Raw genomic sequence first — 14,547 nt, 5'->3', positions numbered from 1 at the left:
CGAGTAGCAGCAGGACTGCTGGCTGCCATGGGGCTGCGGTGGCTGGGGCAGCTGCTTGGGAAGACGGGTGGTGGGGAGGTGGCACGGGGCAGGATTTCTGTCTGTCCACCAAGGGCTCTCTCCTCCCAAGCAGGTCTCGGTCTGCATGCCACGCTGAGAAGCCGAATTGCTACCGTCAGATATGGGCAGAGTTTTGAACTCGTCTGCCAAGTGAGTGCCAGCTACACCTTTGAGGAGGTGCCAGTGTCCGTGGGGTGGCTCTTCCAGTCCAGCCCACCCACTGGCCAATACCACGAGCTGGGTTCTCCTTCCCAATGGCACCGTGGTCTGGGGAGCAGTGCAGCCACACTTCCAGGGGAAAGCCCAGCTGATGAAGGCTGCCACCTCCTTCAGGCTGCGCATCCACAACGCTGTGGCTGCTGACGAGGGGACATACCAGTGTGAGGTGAAGTCCTGGAGGAGGAACACCCCACCACTGGGGCAGCCAGCGGCCACCACCAGGTCCAATGCTGTGGGGATAAAGGCGGTTCTGCCAGGTAAGCAGTGCCATGGGCACTTCTTCAGCAGAGGTATCTCATTCTGCAACTTTAAATCCATCAAGCATGACCAGGGGCAACCAGGACCACTGATGGCTGAGGTGTCTGCAGCAGGGTCATCTCCCGAGGCTGCACGAGACAGTGCTGGCTGTCCTGTTTCTTCCTCAGCACCCGCAGCTCCTGACAACACTCTTGGAGGAAAATTTGGTGTTGGGGAGTGACGATGTCTATTTGTTTACAGATTATGCCAAGCATACAGGGATCAGCCTCACCACTAGGATTTTAAGCCTTGCTTCTGGGAAGAAGTAGCCCCTCCCAAATAAGCCCAGTTGAATGCTAGGGGTGCGAGGAGCCTCCCATGGAGCGGGCTTCTGGATGGCAGTGGAGACAGACCTGCCCACAAAGCTGGTGCTGGGATACGTTTGTGTCCCCCTGAGCTTTCCTCGGTGTATTTGAGGTGCGCTGAGAAAGCTCCAGGGCTCTGCGCTGGGCTGGGTGCCAGCACGGAGCCACAAGGTGCTGGGGGCTCTGGGTGGAGGCATCTCCTCCCGGGCATGGCGGGACTGCGCGGCCGGGGGGGCCCTGCCCAGGGTTCCCTTTTATGGCCAGCTCTGCAGGCAGGGTCTGTGCTGCCACCCTGCCTGCCAGCATCACGCCGGCAGCCTCGTCCTCTTATGGAAGAGAGATGTTGCAAATACACGGCAGCCCCCGCAGCCAGCCCCCACCACCCCTGGCAGCAGCATCATGTCGGTGTGCCCTGCTCGCGGCTGGGGCTGCGGGAGGAATTGGAGGGGTTGTTCTGGCCAAAACCTCTGAGCTTGCAGAGGTAGGCATGAGAATACCAGGATTTGGTGGGTTTTGTTGTTTGTTTTGTTTGGTTTTTTTTCCCCTCATGTTTGTTTTGCCAGCAAAGGAGAGTTCTTGCTCTTTTTTTTCATGCATTAAGTGCTCCTTCCTCTAATTCTTGGGTTTTCAGGAGCACAACCCGGTGAACTGAAATTATGCATTTTCCGTGTTTTTTAGCTGATGGGTTTGCTGTAGCGTGTGCTGACACATTTCCTTCCCTGTTCGGGCTCGTTTCCATGGTGCTCTCCCTCCTGCTCCGCTGCTTCTCTTTCCTCGCCCCTGCGGCGCTGGGTGCTGGGGTGCTCTGTGTTACACCCCAGCTACAGCCGGGGGCAGGGGGTCTGCAGGGTGGTGGTACTGAGGCTAGGGGCGACAACAGACAGCATCTGTGAGCATACATTAGTAGTGTAAACAGCATTAAGATGAGCAGGTTTAATTGTAGAGCGTCTACGTGGAGGAGGTGGTAGCAGCGGAGCAGTGAGATATTACGATGTTTGGCTCCAAGCGTATTGCAGCTGGATACTGGATACTATGATGCTGTAAAGATGGTGGGAACTGGGAGGCGGCGATACGCAGTGGGAAGTGGCTGCTGACTCTGGTACCGTCTCTCTCAGAAAGGCATCACAAGCCAGCGAAGGATATTTGGGAAGGCAGAGATGTAAATCTGGGAAGGCAGCCGGCTCTAGCAGCAATGAGATGATGCAAAGCTGCAGAAAATGAAGCTGCAAATCATGAAAATCACCAGCTGGTTTCTTCACGTATAAAATCTTATGGTTGGAGCCTACAGAGATCCTGGAGTTCTTGACTTTTGCTTCAGCACTTCATTTACCACAAAGCACCTAAAGGACCACAGTCAGTGCTTTAGGTGTTTAAATGCCACTGTGGATCTGGCCTATAACTTCAGACAGGAGGGACATGCGTGAAAGGTCGTAACAGGAGGGGAAGGAGGACGGGTCTTTTCCATTTCTGACTGCTTAGGTAGTTCAGCATCTGACTCTTGGTGGAGTCCCATAATTAGTGCCCTGGGCAGGCAGATGGAGATCCAGTCATACTGCGCTTTGCTGCCCAACCCTAGCGGGGATGCTTTCATCAGCCTCCCAGCACAGCTGCCCACGGTTGGCTTGCCCCAGCTCCTGAATGTGCCATGGGGGCTTTGCCCCGGCCGGCTGGCATGGGGCTCTGCAGCAGCCATGCCCTTCCATGTGCTCCACTGCTCCCGGGCCGGGCGGAAAGCGTGGTGTCAGCAGGCAGGGTTCACAGAGAGATGGGCAGCGAGAGGCTCGGCTTGGTTAATTAAATTGAAATTGAAAGGGAAAACAGCACCACATCTTTCTGTGCCAAAGGAAAAGGCAGGCAGCTGCTCTGCCCTTTTCGGTAATTGATCTTTAGCAGGAGCGAGAGGAGACTCGGAGTTGAAAGAAAGGGGCTTTGCAGCAAGTGCTCTGCTTCCTCTCGAGGTGATCTTCTCTGAGAGCATAACAGCAATTTTTCTCATCAAAATCGAGTGCTCACAGCCGTGGTTCCTGTGGCTCCTCTCTGAGCTCCAGTAGCTTTTGATTCTCTGGATTATTTTCTGCCCCAGTGGGTGTCAGGCCGGGCTATACCCGAGCAAGAGGCTGCCCCGGGCAGTTTGCTGTCTCCTGTGCTGGCAGCCTCTCTGGGTTTGGGGAAAGGTCCTGGGTTTTACCCGCTGACTCTGACTGCAGCAGTACTGTCGGGAGGAGCTCACTTGGAGGGAGGTGCAGGTTTTGTTCCAGCACGGCCCCACAGCTGACTTCTCTGGAGCTCCTTTTTGCTGGGAGAGGTGGGAAAGCTGCTTGTGATGAGTGGTGGGGCTGCTCTGCTGGCACGCTCTCCCTGGCAGCTGCAGCTGGGGAAGGCACATCCACACGACTGACATGGGAAGGCTGTCCCCAGTGTCCACCACCTCCCCCGGTCCTGCCTGCTCCTCTCCTGTGGCTTTTGAAACGGGGGCAAAGTCTCCAGTTAAAATCCCCGGGAGTATTTTTTTCTTTCCCTTTGGCAGAGTTCACTTTTGGCTCCCTGAATAAAACTGCTGGCCTTCAGCAGGCTGGGTGAGTGATATTCCTCTGTACCGAGCAGCTGAAGTTAGGAATCATAGAATGGTTTGGGTTGGAAAGGACCTTAAAAATCCTCTAGTTCCAATCCTCCCTCCTGCTATGGGCAGAGAACCAAGAGTCTTATTTTTTCCAGTGTGATCAGTTCACCTGTCACAGAAACACAGGATGGCTGAGGTTGACAGGGACCTCTGGAGGTCATCAGATCTAATCCTCTGCTCAAGCAGGGCCACCTACAGCCGGTTCCCCAGGACCATGTCCAGACGGCTTTTGAACGTCTCCAAGATGGGAGACTGTCCCTCTCTGAAGATTTGTGCTTCCTTAGAGCTGGCTATGGGCTGGGTGCACTTTCAGTTACTGAAGTTGGAAGACATCAACTTATCCCTGGTTCCGAAGTGTGCCCAAGTCTGTTTGGTCACTGCCGAAATCCTCAGCACCGAGGTGAGGCTGTAAGCGGATATTGGGATTTACAGATGTGTGAGTCCTGCTGTGGAGGAAACTGTCTGTCTTGTGGTGAAAATGTATTTCTGCAGCGTGGAGAGAAAAGGGAAGAAGTGCAATAGGGTACAAAGGGGAAAAAAAACAGCATAAGTGGATGTGAGCTGGGAGATTTTGTTGGCAAATTTGAGAGGGAGGCAGAGGTAATGCGCAGGGGTGTCAAGGGCCATCAGATGGGCTGTTTTCCATTAACTGGTCACAAGAGAGGCAGTGATGGCTTCTGAAGTGGATTGCTTGAGGTTCAAGAAGAAACGCTTGAAGGATGGGGGAAATGTGTGGGCTCTCTCCTGTGGTGTCCCTCTTCCCCATTGTCTTTTGTGGGAGAAGCTGCAGCCCCCTCCTGGTCCACAGGCTCTTTCCATAACGTGCTCCTGACGCATCCCTCGGGGAGGTGCCGCGGAGGAGGGTGCCCTGCTGAGCCTGCAGCCGAGGGCAGGGGGCTGAGACGCTCTGTGGGTGCATCTCAGTGTGTCCTCTACAACCCGTCCCCAAACCAGCACCTGAGGGCTGAGCTTAAGGGACCTCGATTGCCCCCAGCCTCCGCAGCACAGGGCATCCCACTGCTCAGCTCATGTGCAAGGAAAATGTGGAGAATGGAAACTCAGCCTGTGGTCCCCTGAAACCCTGATGGTGTCTCGTGCTGAGTAATTTCTGTCTACACATGGGTAGATGTGTGTGTTCCTTCACCTGACTGCTGACCCCATCTGACACATGTGGTGTCTCAGCATGGGGGGGGAGGGCCGGGGGGAAACACAGGCAGTCGGCGGAGGTCGGTTCGCAGCCTTTCTGCTGCTGGAGGAGAAGGAAAGGCAGCAGCAATGGGTGATGTGTGCTGGGAAGGGGGTCCCTCAAACCAGGAGTGGCACAGGCACATCGGGAGCAGCCGTGTACCCTGCTGGGGCAGCAGAGCCGCAGGCAGCACCACGTCTCTCCTCTCCTGAACTGCTCAACACTAAACTGAATGATTGCTGGGGATAATCACAGCGGATGTTCAAGACCCTGTTATGTGGCTTCCAATTAATAACCACAGCAAACACCTGAGATGGCGACTGTTAGTGAAACCCACGCAGGCTGTGTAGTCTCTCTGAGATCAAAGCCACTTGTTCACAGTCTCCAAAGCCGTGGGCTGGTTTTGTCACTTAAGTGTGAGCCTGCCGATAGAAGCAGTGGTAGACGGACACATTTGCTTCAGACAGAGGCTTTGCCTCCAAGCTCCAACACGGCAGCTGCCTCCATCCCTCCCTCCCTGTTCCTGCCCTGTGGTCCCCCAGGCGCCTCTTACACTGCTCCCCTGCCCAGTAGTGCCCAGTGATTCCCCGCCACAGTTCAAATAAGGCTGTGTGCATTTGCTCTTCCCCTCCTCCCCCCACCCACTGTGCTCCAGCATCCCCTCGTGGGTCTTTGTCCTCTGAGCACCCTCTTCCTCCTCTTTCGGCCAGTCTCCCATGCCAGCCTTATTCCTCTCCTCATCAGCACCCCTGTACTGGCAGCTGCAGCCAGCATGATTATTTTGTTCCTCCATTCTAGACAGCGAGCTTCAGGTAGCTACAGAAGAGAGCTCTGTGGAGATTGCTGGCGATGCTGACACAGCCATCGAGTGCCGAATTGTGTTTGCCCAGACTAATTCTCAGTTCGCCGTTACCTGGTACCTCCTGCCGCCGCCTCCGGCAGATGCACGCCCCCTGCAAATCCTGAGGGCTGACTACAGCAGCGTACTGGAATATGGGGCTGAGTTCAGCTCTCCTGCACAGAAGTCACGGTTCCTGAGCCAGAGGGTGTCCAGGGATGTTTTCTGGCTGCGGATACTCTCTGCGAACCCCGGGGACCAGGGCAGGTACTACTGCGTGGTGGAGGAATGGCTCTGGCTGGCAGATGGCTGGTACAAACTCGGAGAGGGAGCATCGGGAAGGACCACGCTGGAGTTCAAGCTTCCAGGTGAGCAGGCAGTTATCTCTGGTATAGGCGCTGCTGGAGAAGGTTGGATCAATTTAGGACGGGGCCCCCGCCAGGCCTCTCCTAAGCTGGCAGGGCTTAGGAGAAGCAGTGGTTCCTGTGTTGGATCTGAGATTTAGGGGTGCAGGAGGTGTCAGTGCCTCTCAAAGGGAAATATGGAATTAGGATATTTTGCCACATCCCCTCAAACCAGCTAAGCTGGTATTTTTGCCACTGCCAGGTGATGTCTAATGCTTCATAACAAAGTGAATTGTGGCATTTTCTTTTCCCTCCAACACATGGTATGCTTGGTTGGTTGTACAGTTCTGTGACTACAGAAGCAGCCCTTTCTTGGTACTCCTGAGCACCCTGAAGCAAGACACTCAGTTTTCCTCACTCTGCAGCACATTGCTGCTGAGAACAAGGCTGCAGGCTCAGCTGCTGCAACCGCTGGGGTGCAAGGTGGATCTCACTGGCTCAGTTCTTCCCTCTCTCAGACTCACTTGGCTTATGGGTTGCAGCCCTAAGTAAAGTGGATCAGAGAATTCTAGCTTCCTAAATAGCTTTTGGTCCAAAGGATACCTTATCACTTATTTGGAGGAGGTGGGACGTATTACAGCAGAGGGTTGTGAAGAGGGGGCAGAGGTGATGGGGGCAGGGGGGGAACACCCCAGGGAGGCTGAGTCACAGGAGCAAGGGGGCTGTGGGTGTCCTGCAGAGACTCTTGCAAGAGGCCATCCCGATGATCCCCCACGCTTTGCTCCAGAAGATTTTTGTCAGCCTGTGGGCACGGGCAGGAGCATTTCTATGGAAGAGCAACACCGCGACATCTCTTTCTGCTTACATCCTACCTCAGAGCGTGAACTGCAGCTGGAGAAAACCAACCACAGCATCTCGGCAGGAGAGGGCGAGGAGGTGACGCTGCACTGCCTGCTGCAGGGTCCCTGCCTGCCCACCACCCACCTCTCGGCCACCTGGTTTCGGCGGGAGGAGAGCGGCCGCATCAGGCCCCTGCTTACCCTCCGCCGCGACGGTGCCATCGAGTACCCCTGGGAGAACCTGGCAGGGAGGCTGCACCTCCCCCGCCCCACCGCCGGTGACTTCAGCCTGACGCTGCGCAGCGTGGAGGAGGGCGATGCCGGGGTGTACTACTGCCAAGTGCAGGAGTGGCAGCAGCAGAGCGAGGGGAAGGACTGGGCTCTGCAAGCCTCAGCGTGCTCCGGGTACACGCAGCTCACTACCACCTCGCCAGGTAACGCCTCTGGGTGCGAGGGGCTGCTCACCCCAGCACCAGTTCCCCCTTAGCTGTGCTGGGGGTTGTGTGTGTGGAGGGATAATGGCAGCTCTCTGCTGGCGATGCTGGCTGCAATGGCAGGGATGCTGCATGGCCAGGAGGACTTGCCAAGGGATTGCAGAGGGGGTCAGTGCTGGGGTGACCACCAGAGTTGTGTTGGGAGCTAGGGGAGCCCTTCGAGGGACGCGTGCTGTGGGTCTGGTGGGGGAGGCAAGGAGATCCAGTCCCAGTCCCATTGATCTGCCAGGAAACCCAGGAGTTTGGCATTGTAAACGTTGGGAGGTGGTGGTCAGATGAGATCCCAAGAGCTCTGACTGTGAGGCACATGGCCCAAAGGGTACCATTGAGTGCACCTGTGTCTGCAGCACTTTGTTGGCTCTGCAGGACGGTGGGTACAAACCCTTGCCCTCAGTTGTGCCATTGGGGCCAGAATGCTAATGGTTTGGGGGAAAAAATCTTGGTGTGATGTTTCTGGCAAGTCCACCTCCAGTGAGGTCTCTAAAAAACAGCCTTTGTCCTCTTGGGGGTGAGTTGGGGTGCGTGCCGGGTGTAAAAATAAAGCTGGATTCTGCATACAGAATTTTAAATAAAAAAACTAAACAAAAAAAAAAAAGGAAAGGGTTCAGTCAGGCACACACAGGGTTTTTTTAAGGAGGTAGCAGGCAGGAAAAAAGTATGCTCTTGTTGCCTCTTTGGGGAAACAGGAGCCTTGGATGACCCACGTGGAAAAAAAAATATGGATAGTGAAATCAGTTGTGTTGCACCCAGCTGAGAGGATCTGGCAGTTCTTCTCATGCCTTCAGCCGTGGCATTGCCATGCCCGAAGCCAGCCTGGGTACCCACATGTGGTTATAGCTTCTGCAGCAACTACTGACGCCAACTGATGTGGAAGAGCTCAGGGGGACCCCGTGGAGCCCTCCCTTGTGCCTGCTACTGGCACAGGCAGGCACAGAGCCTACTCACATGACTCTGCACCTACAGCAAAACTAATCTGGATTTAATTGCACAGGGAGGGACTGACAGCACTTCATCCCCCTGCTGTTATGTTCCTGCCGTTGTCTGTCAAGGCTCCCTCTAGCACTCAGATTTCTCCTTCATCAGCTCCCTCTGTCTTGCGTTACCCATTACTGGTGGAGTAACCATTGCTAAAATTGCTCAGTAACTGCTGGAAAATTCTGCTCCAATTTTTGTATAAGTGGTTTTGCCAAGTGGTTTTCATGTTTTTCACAAAATCCAAGAGGTGTGTTTTTTCTTACTTTCTTCTTTTTTTTTTTGGGGGGGTGTGTGTGTGTGTTTCTCCAGTGATGCGGGTATCTCAAAATGCTCCTCTGCCTCATGAATTTCAGTATTATGGAGTTTTCTGAGGGGTAATGACACAGCCATGTGCAAGTATACCCGTAATCAGGAGTAACTTCAGCTCTAATCCTTGATACTGCCCTTTAGGATACCTCTCTAATACTACAGAGGCATTCGTGTAGTGGAGACTTCTCTCTGTTTTCCTATGGAAGAGTAAATGCTGCTTCCATTTATATTAATGGGGTGCAGAGCTTCACAGGCAGAGAGGTAAAAGCCAGTTTCACAGCCAGGAGTAACCCCCGGGTTGGTTCATCCCTAGGGTCACAACTAGCCCACCAGGCTGTATGGGTCCCCCACAAACAGCTTCAAATCAGCAGACCTCTGTGCTCAGCATCTGCATATGGATCTTGGGTAAAGGGGAGAAGAGAGGAACAACAATTTGAGTTGGATAAAATAGACCCAAAGGAGTTGGCATGACCCTTCATGGTAGGCCAGCTGCATCTGAGGTCAGCCTGTGGTGTTGAAGCTATGCGTCAAGTGAGGAGATTTTGATGGCCAGGATTAATGGGTGGCTGTAAGTTGTCCAGGACAATGGAGAGGTTCAAAATGAGAGCTTTTCAGCTAGCATGGAACCGACCAAACATGTTTTTTGAAGTACCCAGAGGGTCCACCAGCAGTACAGGCAGCCTCAACCTGAACTGGGGACTCGTTCTGCAGGAGCTGTGAGGGACAGTATGGGACTCACAGCTGCCTGCAGCTCAGTGTGGCTGAAATAGGATAGCAGAGTGGCAAAAAGAAGGAGGGGCAAGTGTTTGGGGGAGACAGGGACCTCCTTGATCTGGTTTCCTTTGCTTTCCTTTTGTCCCTCCTTGTTCAGTGGTGCAGCCTCTGACAGATGTCTACCGTACCCCACTGTTGCTGGTGTCAGGCGAGGACCAAGGGGGTGCAGGATATGTGGCTTTTCCTTACCGAGCCCGGTCTGGAACTGATTACTTCAAGAGCCGTGCTGTTTCAGTTGGGATGTTTTAACTGAGTGATCTGGGGCCCTACCTGACCTCCCAAAACAAGAAATTGAGGCAAATTACCTGGTTTCTCTTGCCATTCTCCTCATGTAACGTGTATGATTTTTGAAAAATTGGTGGGTGTTGAAGATTGAGGGAAAAGCGGTAAGAAGATAACCTATAGAAACAGTAGGAGAGAGAAACTCAAACTAGCTTGGGGCCTTGCTTACTTTATTCTCTTTCTTTTTTCCTCTAGAGTCAACTGTTTTGTCTAGGATCTGCTCAACCCCACCACTGCTGAACTTCATCCTATACTTACCGCTGGTTCTGATCCTTCTGCTGGCCCTTGCTGTCTTCTGCTGGTACTTCAAATTCAGAAAAAGCAAGAAGGGCAACATCACAGGAGACCAGCTGATGGAACTGCAAGGAGCTGGAGGGGTTGAGAAGAGTTAGCTGGTCTATAATGGCAGGTGTAACTTGAAGGAGCAGAGCTGGACAGCTGAGGAGGACCGAGTACTTGCAGAGGGGCTTTTTATTGTTTTGTAGTAGCTTTTGCAATGAGTCCTTGAAATTGCGTGTTTACTTTCGGTGGAACAAAGCAGCTTTGAAATACTTAGCAAATAGGGCTTTCTTTACAGGTGTTCCTGTCTCTTAGGTTAGGTACCCACCCGTTTCACACTCTGTTCATCATGGTATATCTGAGGTCCTTGCAGTATCTCTCCCACTGTGGATGGAAATGGTGTTATTCCTTTACAGGTATAAGGGGAAAACCAGCTCTTTTTGCACTGCAAAAGTATGAAATTGCTACTCTTTGTAGGTGACTTGACAAAATCTATGTGGTGTGCAGGCTAAAAACCAGTGGGAGAGCTGGAAATGGAGTATTGCAGTCTAAATACAGTTGCCCACCCTTTGCTGTGGAAGCTCTCAGACACTGCTGTCCCTTTGTTCTGAGGGTGCCTGTGCCCAAAAATCATCTTCTTTGAAAGAAAATGGGTCTTCACCACAACACATGTCACGGGAACATGAGGACTGAGCAAGACTGGCTGGGGTGAAGGAAGTCCATAGCAGGGGTAGCACTGCCATCCACAGAAAACCAATCCTGTTGACCCAATGAGGGACTTGCATGGAGTCATGGATCCCAGAAGGAAGAAGTGGACACCAAGCCATCTTGGAGATGAGTGCACAAAGACTTTACAGCTCCTTCCTTTGCTGGGGCTGCTGTAGTTGAAGACAGCATCCAGCCCCTCGGGCCTGGACTGTCTGGCTCAGGAAGCTGCATGACTGGGACCTGGTAGTAGACATCTCCAGGTTGTACCATGTAACAAAACCCCCATGTGTGTGCTTGCGGGGCAGCTCCTCTGTGCTCTGGGATCCTGCTCAGGCTCACTTTTTCAAGGCTGAGGAGCTCTGCTACCTGAAGGCTGGCTTCCTGATGCATTAGAGGAAAGGAGATTTTAATCCAGTCCTTGTAAATCAAGGAATCCTCAACCCTTAATTGTGCAAAGTGGGATGTGGTCCCAGCAAGTTGTGAGGCATCAGTGCAACACTCGAAGCACTGTGCTCAGACAAAAGCAGCCGTATGGAAATCATGGCAGATGTTTATGAACCTGCTTCCTTTGACCAGAGGGAGGGCTGGAGACACCACAGCCCCTCTAGATAATCTGTTCAAGCCCTTCACTTTCCTTACAATTAGAAAAGCTGCCTGCCCTGTATCCCAAGGAACTGGGGAGCTGCTTTGGTCCCTTTCTCCTTGAAAAAGCACTTTTTGTGTAAGTTTGAAGACTACTGCTCTTGTTTCCCTGTTCAGTCACCTCTGTCTGTACTGGCTGGCTCCGGCTTGCTCAGCCTTTCCCTGTGGGTTATGTTTTCTGGACCTCGTGCGGCTTTTCCCTTTGCCCTGACCTGAGCTGTCTCTCCCACGGCGTGAGCGCTCAGAGCTGCACGTGGGGTTCTCTGCAGAGGTTTCCCCCCTGCCTTGTGGGTTATGTCCCATTTACACATCCCAGTAGGATGTTTGATTTTCTCTGTGCGTGTGACAGCATGGCACTGTTTGCGCTTGGCTCGCAATCGGCAGGCTCCTCTCCTGCAGATTTGCTGTCTAGCAAGTTGTTTCTCCACGGTGTGTTCAGGCTGTTGACTCTTCCTATCTAATTGAAGCACCATTTGCATGGGTATGTTGAACAGCTTTCTGCACCGGTTTGTAAAAGATCCCACTGTCTGTCTTAATTCTGTCGCGATAATGCTTTAACTCATGGACCAGTTTCAGTCTGTTTTGACAGAGAAGCAGATGCTCCTAGGACGTTAAACTCCTACAAGTTTCATGAAAAGTGGTAGCTGGATGAAGGAGGAGGCGGCAGACGAGTTGTCCCGCTAAGGGAAGGCTACGGTGCGAGCTGCCTGACAGCCAGCCCCGAGCCAGCCGTGTGCCAGCTGCCTGGCACCCAGCTCATAGTTAGGGGATACAGAAGGGAGATGTAGGTGTGTTAGGACGTGGGAAAGGAAAGAAGGAACCATTTTTGACCATAAACTATTAACAATTAATCTCTGCGTGTAGTTTATCTGCCAGTTTTGTGCTGTCCCTCGGTGTTTTCGTTTGGATTGTTTCCTTAGCTTGCCCATAGCAGTACGTTGGGAGCATACTCCACAAGCCCTGCTAAAGTCAAGAATACGTGATACCTACTGCTTACCCCTTCTCACCAGTCTTGCAGCCTTCTTGTGGGGGAGATTAGATAGGTCTGACATGCTCTGTTCTTGTTTAAAACAAACCCCCCAAAAAGTTTATTTTCTTTTTTTCTTGCATTCTTCTAGTTGCTTGTAAGTACTTTGTCCCTGTATCTTCCTGAGGATTGCAGTTAAGAAGATGTGTTCAGTTTCCCCTTCTTGTTAAAAATAATTTTGCCCTTTCCTTGTCACTTGGTGTCTCACACCTCCTCAGGTGTTACTGCAGAAAACCACTATCAGACAGCTCGACAGCCCATTCTATATGTGTCTTAGGCTGGTCTTGATGAGGTTCATCCTTCTGCTCAAAAATCTAACATATTTAGGTTGCTACTCATTACTAGAGTGCTGGGCTGGTGGCATGGGACAGCCCCTACCCTGCTGCAGCAGTTGCGTGCGTGGGTGAGTCTCCATAAATCGTGTGAGCCCTATGAGTCACCTGGCTGGGTTTGATGCATCCCCCAAGCCTGCGCTGGCCCCTCACTCAGCCACCTCGGCGCTCCGCTGCAGGTCTGTGGAGGTGTCTTTGCTGCCATCTGACCTTCACGTAAAAAACTGCGGACTCTACTGCAACATGAGATTTTTGTGTCTGGTGGGCTGGGGGAAGAAGGAGGGCAGAGAGAGGGAGTTTTCTTCATCAGCGGGGCACTTTCTTCTTCTGTCCCGTTTTTGCTCAGTTAACCAGAGGCCTATGTAAGCAGCAGCTTTCTATTCACGCAGGTTTAGAGGTTTTAATTTAAGTTTGTAAAGTGTGCCTAGGGCCTTGATGAAAGAGTCTGCAAGAATAATGTGTGTTTTTGCAGTGGCGGGGATTTTTCCTCTATTTTTTTTTTCTGGCTTTGCTGGATCACCGCCAAACCTTTTGGCTATATTTTTTAAGATGTATTATTTTCCATGAGTGAACTTAGAAAGAGTTGTAACTTATCACAGCAAAAGCTCCCAAACAGTCCTATTTTTAAAGAGAACATTTCACTCGGTTGTGGTAAATGTGTGAGAGGGAGAGAGAGGGGTGTGTGTGCATGTGGTGGGTCAGGGAATGGTGTTGATATTGCTACCGGGGCTCTTGACCACCTTCACCCACCTCCATCGCCACCTTTTTTCCAAGTCCAGCCTCTGATGTAAATTAGAACAGCTGATAAAATATATATTTAGCTGTTATAGTCCTGTGGGGGGAAAATGGTGCAACAGAGCAGACCCTGCAGCACGGCAGTGCCCCTGTCGCACCCCATCCCCAAGATGCGCCCTTGCCCAGGGGATGCCCTGTGTGAGGGCAGTGTGTGGTGGGAAGGACCGGGGTTCTTTCATAAGCTTTAAAGCAGCTTGAAGGGGCTACAGGGCAATGCAGAGCTGGGTCCAAGAGGAATTAATCCACTAGGAAGCGCTTGCACGTGGCTATAGAAACACAAGAGCTGTGTTGTGGGCAGGCCCTCACTATTCAGAAGATGGATAGCGTGAGGGTGGGATGGGTGGGAATGTAACCCCTGTGTTGTGTTGCCTTCCTGGAGTGCTTTTATGGCACCTGCCTTTGGGCAGGGGCAAGGCCAGTGCTCAGTGACTGCCGGAATGGTTTGCCCAACGTGCAATGGGACAAAGGATTGCACCAGTGCCCCTCTCACCTTGCACTGAGGACCTTTCACTGCCGGGATCCTCTATCCCATGAGAAGAGAGGGTGGGTGATGAGTTAGTTGCTGTGCAGGAGTGGTGGGAAGTGGCTTGCAAGCCAGGAGATACTTTGCATCCTCTGGCAGCCCATGGCTCAGGGTTCCCTGGCCTGCCCTGCTCCAGAGTGCTGTCCTGTGTGGCCAGGGCAAGGTTGTTGAGGAAGGTTGCCAAACTTCTCAAGAAATGCTTCCAGACAAATGACTCTGAGTTCTCCTGGCATGTCTCCTCTCGAGCAGCATCTCTTCATTCCTTCCTATTAACTCTGAGTTGGTTTTGAAATTTGACATTCTTTTTTTTTTTTTTTTCCCTGTGATGAAATATTTAAGAACTGGAAATAAAAGATGCAGTTTTGGTATGTGCTTTAGTTTCATTTGATGCCATTTTGCACTCCAGCTGGTTCCCACAGCTCCTGCTTGTTCCGTGTGTCCTTCGGCCTTGGTCTTTGGCACCTAAGACAAAGCAGAAACGCTCCTGGGACTCTAAACCTTCCTTAACCACTAAAAGCCTGCTGCATCATATCTGCCTACTGCTGGCTTTTTGGTCCTTCTCCAATGTTGCTCCTCCCCCCTCTTTTCTTCCAGAAGGTACTATGAGATTACAGTCCTGTTGCAAAAGGGCAGGAAAAAGCAGCCCTTGCCCTAGAGCGATGCTTTCCCAGGCAGAAGCAGTACAAACCATGGAGCTCA

At 52.3% G+C, this 14,547-nt stretch overlaps 1 protein-coding gene across 1 annotated transcript in view; it reads left to right on the top strand.

The window, feature by feature from the left end:
• The window catches only part of CD101 (CD101 molecule), a 33,414-nt gene extending 23,480 nt beyond the window's left edge, over positions 1–9,934 (top strand). Inside the window, exons 6-9 of the mRNA XM_009890111.1 lie at positions 394–536; positions 5,486–5,893; positions 6,747–7,142; positions 9,738–9,934. Of these exons, the coding sequence (XP_009888413.1) occupies positions 394–536; positions 5,486–5,893; positions 6,747–7,142; positions 9,738–9,934 (1,144 nt within the window). The remainder of the gene's footprint in view (positions 1–393; positions 537–5,485; positions 5,894–6,746; positions 7,143–9,737) is intronic.
• The last annotated feature ends 4,613 nt before the right edge of the window (positions 9,935–14,547 follow it).

Source organism: Charadrius vociferus, unplaced genomic scaffold (assembly GCF_000708025.1).
Source record: "Charadrius vociferus isolate BGI_N301 unplaced genomic scaffold, ASM70802v2 scaffold287, whole genome shotgun sequence".
Classification (NCBI taxonomy): Eukaryota; Metazoa; Chordata; class Aves; order Charadriiformes; family Charadriidae; genus Charadrius; species Charadrius vociferus.
This window is presented reverse-complemented; position numbering and strand designations above follow the sequence as displayed.